General features: G+C 47.6%; 1 protein-coding gene across 1 annotated transcript in view; it reads left to right on the forward strand.

Annotated features, from left to right (window-relative positions):
• thsd7aa (thrombospondin, type I, domain containing 7Aa) overlaps positions 1-9,447 on the forward strand; it is a 149,222-nt gene that overhangs the window by 130,465 nt on the left and 9,310 nt on the right. Inside the window, exons 24-26 of the mRNA XM_008284040.1 lie at positions 778-951; positions 1,223-1,318; positions 4,501-4,583. Of these exons, the coding sequence (XP_008282262.1) occupies positions 778-951; positions 1,223-1,318; positions 4,501-4,583 (353 nt within the window). The remainder of the gene's footprint in view (positions 1-777; positions 952-1,222; positions 1,319-4,500; positions 4,584-9,447) is intronic.

Genomic DNA, 9,447 nt, shown 5'->3' on the forward strand with positions numbered 1-9,447 from the left:
ACACCTGTACACACCTGCACACACCTGTACACACCTGCACACACCTGCACACACCTGCACACACCTGTACACACCTGTACACACCTGTGCATCTCCACATCACTCACACCATGAGTTCAGCAGAGACACGTCAATCCCTTGACTCTGGGTTTCTCTTTTCAGTGCAAAGCCTGAGTTCCCAAGTGTTGTTTAATCACGTACTTGATTCCTGTTCAGCTGATACCAGTCGGTGCTGCTCTTCATCCCTGAACCAGTCCAGGCAAACAGCACCAGTCCAGGCAAACAGCACCAGTGCAGGCAAACAGCACCAGTCCAGGCAAACAGCCTTCATCTGAAAAACATGGGAATCAAATCATAAAACATGTCACTTATAGTACACAGTACATGTGAGTGTTTACCGGTGCAGTGTCACTTAAACGTCATTTGCAGTGTTTGTATCTGGCCCGTTTACATCAAACACACTGGACCCATACGAGCCAAACACATGTGTCTCGGTGATCTGACCAGAGAATGAGCTCCCGATAATACCTGCCTGCTCTTTAGCAGCGTTTACTGCTGCAGCTTGGTTCCAAAGAGCACTCAGGTTTGTCTTCATGAATGCAGTCCACAGATGTTGATGTTCTTCGGTGCCGTTCACACGGTCTGAGCTGATTCTGACACACTTCTGTAGTCAGAGTTATCTGTACACGTCATCCCCTGCCCGTGGATTACTCCTGCTACCAAGTCTTCCCGTTTCCCGGCTGGTTCTGGTGACTAACCTGGCTGTGTGTTCTGTAGGAGAGTGCTATTTGACTGACTGGACTGTTTGGAGTCCGTGCCAGCTCAGCTGTGTGAGTGGGGATGACCTGGGTTTTGGCTCGGTCCAGGTCCGGTCCAGAGCCGTGGTGGCCCAAGATCCAGAGAATCTGCTGCAGTGTCCAGAACAGGAGCTGGAGGCCCGGCCGTGCACAGGTCAGTTGGACAGAGCATGTTACCTTACTGTTTACATCTGGTTCTGTAGAGATCACCTGAGATCAGTGTGTGTTCAGTCGTCTACAACCAACCAATCAGAGCTCCTCTTGTAGCACCTGGTGTATAGTTCAGTGAGCTGCAGGTGACTGAGCAGCTGGTCATCAGTAGGTTCAGATGCAAACAGTAGAACACAAGTAATGATGTAAAGCAATGATATGTAGAAAAGATATTAAGCAAAGGAAACCAACGCCTCTGACCGTCCTGTCTGCAGACGGACAGTGTTTTGAATACAAGTGGAGGACTGGACCATGGAGAGGCTCGTCCCGCCACGTCTGGTGTCAGCGTTCAGACGGACTCAACGTTACAGGTAAGACTCGTGCACCTGACTGATGTCTCTGTGGAGCTGTACTATTATACAGTTATTATATCATATATATGCTATACATCTGCTGTATGGAGCTGTGACAGGTCACTTACTGCCTCAGAACCTGTGACCCAGTATCTCACAGGCCCAGATGTCTAACACTGAACACTGCTCAGGTTTCTGTTTCCCCAACATGATGATGATGAAGGCCTGTGGGTAGTTAATGAGTGTAAACGATGATCAGTAGGGACAAAACGAACAACCCACCGGGTCGCTGTAAAGTCTCCACACACCGTAAAACACCATGCTGAGTGTAGGAACACAGTCAAGGGCTTTCTGATGACAGACCACATCAAATGCTCATCGAACTCTGAAACAGATCATTTTGGGTTGTAAAAATCAGGACGTGTTCAGACTTATGGGATGGGCTTTAATGTCCTGGGCACCGTTCAGCTAAAGAAGGTCAAAGAACAGCTGCCAGAGGACCTGAGTTACCTTTCTGTTGACCAAAATACAGCTTCCAAGGGCCAGAGTGAGTTCTCCCATTCAGATTTACACCACTGCTCTTAGTCTACTCAGTCTGCTGCCCTTAAACCAGACTGATGCTCTGTGTGGACCAGTCTGCTGCCCTTAAACAAGACTGATGCTCTGTGTGGACCAGTGTGCTGCTGTTAAACCGGACTGATGCTCTGTGTGGACCAGTCTGCTGCCTCCACTCACGGTCCAGATGTAAACGTGACCTCAGTGAGTGTCTAAGCTGCCACTGCCCAGCTTGGTGCGTGGCAGGGTGACGGTGTGGATAAGGTTACCTATAACTGTCTCCTCCACAGTGTCAGAGCCTCAGATAGCTTCACCTGACAGCAAGTTGAGGGAAACTACGGAGGATGACCTTTAATCCAAGGCAGCGCTGCAGCCGGAGTAATCCTGTTGTCACCACGTGCCGGTTTGAGCTCGGCACCTCGGCATCGTTCCCTGCTTCCACCAGGCCCATCCATCAGCTGCTGCACCGTTTGTAGAATCAGCAGCTATTGTTTACATTAGTCTTTGTTCACGGCACCATGTTTCTGGGTCAGACGGCCATACTGGGTTCTGAGTGTCGCTCCAGATGGCAAGCCGCTCTGTGGCTGCTCTGATTGGCACGCTGCGTCTTTTCTTCCTTTTTGTGGAGTTTTTTCTTGCGAGCAGCGGCGTTCCACTCATGAATATTCATACGCAGTGCCGCCCTGATAAATATTCAGAAGCTCTGACAGATTACCATGTTTTTGCAGACATGTGTTTTCTCTGACTGCCTGCTGGTTGGATCAGTGTCAGTTGTTCTGTCGGACTGCATCATGCAGCTCATCTTATCCTCAGTGAGGATATAAACTTTGCCTCCAGGCTCTGTATCTCACAGCACTGACAGGACCGGAGGATGAGTCTAATCCAGTCGTGTGCTGATGGTGGACTGAAGGCTGCCCCATGTTGGGATCTGTGCCGTGAATGTTCATCTAATAATGTTGAACATAAATGGACCTGTGACTGGGCCTCCTGGGAACCCGACAGTCAACGAGCACCAGAAACAGCTGTCACAGTAAAACATACAGACACGTCTTCTGGTTTGTATCAATAATATACATTCAATGCTATCTGTTGACTAAAGTACTGGTTTTGTTACAGCGCTGGTACCAGAGTATGACCCACACTAGGACCTGAAAGCCGTCCTGTGATGCTCACATCATCTAGTTTCAGTAACTGAATGTAAACATTTGATATTATCAATATTTGACATTTTATATTCACATCGAACATTAAAGTCACTGCCAGGTGGGTGAGTAGCACTGATCACCTCAGGGTAGGATCCAGGTGGGTTACTGACACGTCTGAACCCTGATCCAGACCCTGATCCACACCAGGTCCTGGCTGCAGGAGGGGAGACTGCATGACATCAGGCAGCTGGTTCTGATGGCTGTATCGGTGTATATGGTGAAACCAAGTGGGGTTACTGCTGGCATGTGAGCGAAGGAACAGACATTTGTTCCCTCACTCAGTGCTTCTTCACTCACATGATGGACATGAGAATCATCAACCAGCCACACAAGTCGTTTTCTGTGAATGAATGATTTAAATTAGAACTCGCTGTAAACATGAATCAGAACTGGATGGGTTTAGTCCCCCAGGACTCCAGTACGTTGGTGTTAAAACATAAATAAAACATAGACACTTGAAACAACAAACAGTGATTTCTTCATCAGGACAAATTCATGAGATATTAGAAGCATAGAATGAAACCCTGTGGGTCCCAGTGGGTGTCCCGGTCAGTCAAGTCCAGGGTAAGACCTCAACCCCTTGTTTCATGAATCAGAACACAGGTCTGCTGATGCCTCCTAGATTCAGGTCCCTCTGAGTCCAGTTCTGTCTGGACTAATAAATCTGATGCTGCTGACGGTTCCCTGTCTAAGTGGTGGTTCAGTGCTGACATGGTCCAGTGTCGCTGACAGAGGAGGATAAAGCTTATGTTTTTAAAAGTAAAACTAGCTGTTTGTTTAGGTAGACTCTGAGTGTTCTACATGTTATCATAGTGTCACACAGACGGGTCTATCATGGTGCTAACTGTGAAGCCGTCCACCAAAGCAGCTGATGCCGTGACTGGACCGCCTGCTGGCTAAGGGTTAGTATCATCCTGCAGTCACACCATTTAGTTCTGACATAGATGCCAGCAGCCCAACACCAGGACCAGTGGTACCATTAAAACAGGCCTCTGTTAGTGTACAGCTGAGAGGTCTTCCTCTTAGAGCAGAACATCATCACACAGGAGGAGCAGAAACCATCTTCAGCCGGTATTAAACCTCCTCCGCATGAACACACAGTCTCATCCTTCACCTGGTGTGTCTGCCAAAGCACACATTTAAAACAAGTGGCAGAGTCAGTCAGGGGACAGAAGCATGTGTTTGTGCCTTTCAGACTCTGCTAGTTATGGAATGATTTCAGTACCACAGGGCCTCCTGGTGATGAGCTGAGTTAGGACCAGTGAGGCCTGCAGCTGCTGTAGCTCACTGCTTCCTGCTGGACACACTGGAAGCCGTGAAACAGCCAGAAGTCCAGATCTTGGACTGGGATGTTACGGAACCACTACCAGCAAACTCTGTTTCATCTTATAATGATAAAGCCTCTAGCACCGGAGTCTGACTTGTGGTTATGCTCTGCAGGTGGATGCCTGGCGACGGCCAAGCCGATGGCGGACCGGTCCTGTGACCCGCCGTGCACCAAGCCTCGGTCCCTGTGCACAGAGGTGAGTCTGGAAACGGAGGCATATTGCTCACTTACGATGTTGGTCCAGGATTTGCAGTAAATCAAATCTAACTAAGAGATTCCTGGTCACAGGTTCCACCTGCTGGTGGGATGGCAGGTGTTCTGTACTGAATGTCTTGTTATGCCTCAGATTGATTTGGATTATAAGCACCAGATTAGGGACTACTGATATTAAGTTTTGCATTTGTGTACATTCACGTATACCGTTCCTCTGGAACAATCAGCCTGACACCGGACACTGTTTGAGGTTCTGATGTCTTGAACAAGTTCCTGGTGGCTTTGCTCTGTTTCCTCAGCGTGACTCGTCCACACTGATGATACCTCCTGAGCAGTATCATCCAGCAGCGCTCAGTCTACCGGTGGAGGCCGCTCAGGTTGCACCTCACTGTTCCTGCCAAAATGTTGGTCTCAATTACAGTTACAGCACTTCAGTCTGTCAGGGTGTTCTTCATGTAGCATCACTTCACATATCCCTTATTCCTCTGGTGACTTCTGTCCACACCACGTCTCTCAGGGTCTTCTGGCATCTCTTATAGCCTCTTGGTGTGTTTCAGCAACTTCCAGTGTTTTTCATTCTCTCTTGGCTGTTCAGCAGCTCTGTGTGTCTTCACTTTGTGTCATATCTTAGTGTCCTTGGACATCATGTGGCATCTTGTGGTGTCTGTTTATCTTCTCTATCTTCTGAAGCACCCAGCTGATCATTGAACTCCTCAGAACTCATCTCTATGTGGAACATCAAGTAGAAGTTTGATTTTTCAGCAGCATATCTTGATGCCTTAAATGGCTGAGATGTTCCCACTCAGTCCTGTAGAAGGAGCATATTAATAATAAAGCATCTCCACCCACTCCTCAGCCACTCGCTGCAGCTGGAGCACACCAGCTCCCCTACAACTCTGCTCAAACACTGTGAAACTGCTCTAATAAGTAGTAATATTAGAGTAACTCAGCCATGTATGTTCAAAGTGCAAGCCGACTAAGGATGAATGATGGATGGAAAGCCACACAGGTAGACGGGTTTGGTTCTGAACCGGTGTGTTTGAGACTGACATCAGTACTCTGCTCTGTCTTAAGGCTCAGCCATGGCACTGACTGCTGACTTCACTGCTTCTAGCGTATAGAAGAAAAGCACCACGGCAGTAAAACTTGTTGTTCACTGCTGACAGTGTTGGCCGTTCAGCCCCTCTGCACGGGCAGGACAGTGGACCCTGAGCTGGTCCGATGGCTGCGAGCACCGTGCATGGCAGCTCTGGTGCTGCTGCTGTCTGAGTGGATGTCTGCATGAATGAGTTAGAAGCACACTGATCAGTGCTGTGAAGAGCCAAGCTGAGGCTGAATCACTGAGGCGCTGTGGACCGTTTACTGTATGGACGGGTTAACAAGGGGACAAAGGTTTTCACTGGATCAGTCTTCATCTCCTGCCCGTGCTATCGTTTGGTGCATTTTGCCTTTTTGTTGTTTCTCATTGTTATGTTATCATCTCACTGTGTGTTCTTGGTTGTGTCTACTGGCATCTTTAAGTGTTCATGACAGTCTTATATTTCGATTTCTCTCTGCATTCTTTAGGAAGCCCTGGTGGTGTTTTTCATGGTCTTTTGACACCTTTAGTCTCTGAAGCTCTGAAGCTTTCCTGTTATCTAATTAAAATCAGTAATGTTAACTTAATGAGACCCCATAAAGTGTTTATTGTCCAGGTCTGTAAACCAGGATGTTCCAGCTTTGTTAGCTCTGGTTGCTAGCTGAGTAGCCTTCAGGGTGGCGATGCAGACAAAGCTAACGCTAACGTCTAGTTACCAGCCACAGCTAACCAAATGTAGCTACAGCCGTTATGGTGAACAGGACATGGAGACTTCCAGAACACACCAATGTCTTATTTCCATCGTGCTGACTACTATTCCCCCATTCAGAGCTCAGAAGCTGTGCCTGCAGACCTCTCATATGGCTGTGAGACGGTGTGCTAAAGGCTGGAGCTCCAGACTCCCTGTTGGGATGAAAGCAGCCCATCGTTTAAGGAAACAGAGTGAACTGAGATAGAAGGAGAAAAACAATATGAAAGGAACAACAGTAAACTGAATGATTAAGCTTCTCCTGTTATCTGTTCTTCACACACCCAGACTGGCTCATGTTTTTCAGAAACACTCATCAGCAAATACAATAAAATATATATATGTGTATGTATGTATGTATGTATATATATAATGTGATTCTTAAAAGATCTCACGTAGAGACCTCATCCAAGTGGTACCAGAGAAACCTGTACAATGCAAATACATGGAGGCAGTGAAAATCCATAAAGGATCTTCTGGAAAAGTTCAAATTACACCAGAAGGCGGCGAGGCCTACAGGTCAGTCTAAGTGCAGAAGTAGATGGAGCCGATAGACCTCGAGGCTTTTTAAGAGCTCCGACTGTATTTCAATGCTATAGTCAGTAGTGAACCTTTTTGTCATCCTTGGCTTTTTATGTCAGGCCTTTGGTTTTAAGACTTTGCTGCAGAGGAGGATTTAAAGTGGGATTAAGGGAGAACTGGACAATAATTAATAATATTTTGCTTAAATAGCTGTTGCACTGAGCTGTTCAGGTTCCATAGTAATGGATGCTGTGGAGCTAGGTCTCCATGGTAACTGTTGTTCTGGAGCTAGGTCTCCATGGTAACTGATGTTGTGGAGCTAGGTCTCCATGGTAACTGATGTTCTAGAGCTAGGTCTCCATGGTAACTGATGTTCTGGAGCGAGGTCTCCATGGTAGCTGATGCTGTGAAGCTAAGTTTCCATGGTAACTGATGCTCTGGAGCTAGGTCTCCATGGTAACTGATGCTATGAAGCTAGGTTTCCATGGTAACTGATGCTGTGGAGCTAGGTCTCCATGGTAACTGATGCTGTGGTGCTAGATCTCCATGGTAACTGATGCTGTGGAGGCAGGTCTCCATGGTAACTGATGGTGTGGAGCTAGGTCTCCATGGTAACTGATGGTGTGGAACTACATCGCCATGGTACCTGATGCTGTGGAGCCAGGTCCCCGTGGTAACTGATGCTGTGGAGGTAACTTGGTCAGGAGCAGGTGATGTTCAGAGTTTCAGATTTAAATCGGCCCCTTCAATATCAGGCTAAATGTTCATGTATTAATTGCGTCTCCTGTACATTAAGAAAGCATGTAGTGTTCAAATAGAAATGTTTGACCAGTAATGAAAGGAACATCAAAGGGTCGCTGTTGTCAGAGGGAACCAGTTCATCAGGGAACTTAAAGGAGCCCAGTCCATCAGCAGCTTCCACTATAGAGAGAATCCCTGCAATCAGAACATGTATGCAGTATTGGGCCAGTACTTATAAATAATATATACTTCTGACAAGCCCAAGAGAGTGACAGGAATTATCTTGTTGTTTTTAATGAACTGAAACATCAAACCTCATGTTTTTGAACCATCAGTTATTAGCTCAGCTTGCTCTCTAGCTGCTATCCTGCTACTCCAGCCCTACCATCAGATCACGGATGTTGTGAATTTGTGCTTTTTAAATAAATTTAATTGAATTGAAATACTGAAAAATGTCATGTTTAACAAACGGACGTCTCTGGACCAGACCGTCGTCCACTCTGTCCCTCAGATCCACTTTGTTCTGCTAGCCAGAGCTCTTCCTGCTCCATGGTTCTGACATGTTGTTTCATACATATATCTGCATACTCAAATATACGCTACAGGGCCCCGTCTTGTACATCCTAGAACAGAAGACAGCTCTGTTTGCTTTAGAATGGGTTTGAGTGATTCTGAATAGTGGGAGTGGAGGATGTGGACTTCCTGTCTGTCTGAACATTTCAGCAGCACCTCCAGAGAGCACGCCCAGAATATATAACTTGATAACACAGTGCTCAGCTGCACTTGTTTTCCTTTGTTTGGCACTAAGGAGATGTAAATGATTCCTCATTTCCTCCTCTGGCTGCTGGTGGACGTGTGCAGCTCCTGTTTGCACGGCGGGATTCTGAGGCTGATTATCCTCCAGAGGCTGTCGGGGAGCTGGGACCCCCCGCAGCGTGATGAATAGAATCAGGGAGGAGATGGAGATGTGGAGGAGGGGTGGCTGCGCTCTGCACACACACACACACACACACACACACACACACACACACCGCAACTCAATCAAATGCTGTCTGACTAAACACACAGGAGCGTTCGACTGCAGACCCCAGAGCTGGATGATGTGAATGAAGAGTGAGTTAAAGCTCCAGCAGGTGAGCTGTGATCCTTTAAACACGCTGTCTGTGTTTCATCCAGCTCTCTGTATATCCCTACACGCTGCCTCTATAGGAGATCAGGACCGCTACCTCCCAGTGGACCAGTCCTTTCTCAACAGCCTGGCTAATGCACATTACAACTCTTGACAAGCTTTCCTGCACACACACACGTTTTGTCCTGATCTGAAGTGGACCAGTAGAAAACCAAATCAGTGGAAAACCGAATGCAGCCTGATTTTCCAAACAAAGACCCGTTTCAGAAAGACCCAGTTAAAGAAGGAGCGTGAAGCTCCACCAGCTCCCCACCAGCAGCAGATGGAGCAGCAGCAATACATGTTGTGTTTCTGGCACTTCACAGCTCGTACTGTCTGTCTGACAGCCGAGACGAGCCGATTGGTCAGACACGTTCCCTCACAGAACCCAGACACGTTCCCCCACAGAACCCAGACACGTTCCCTCCCAGAATCCAAACACATTCCCCCACACAAAACCAGACACATTCCCCCACAGAACCCAGAGCGTTCCCTCACAGAACCCAGACACTCTCCCTCACAGAACCCAGACACGTTCCCCCACAGAACCCAGACACGTTCCCTCATAGAACCCAGACGCGTTCCCTCCC

Source organism: Stegastes partitus, unplaced genomic scaffold, assembly GCF_000690725.1.
Source record: "Stegastes partitus isolate 25-593 unplaced genomic scaffold, Stegastes_partitus-1.0.2 Scaffold340, whole genome shotgun sequence".
Taxonomy (NCBI): domain Eukaryota; kingdom Metazoa; phylum Chordata; class Actinopteri; family Pomacentridae; genus Stegastes; species Stegastes partitus.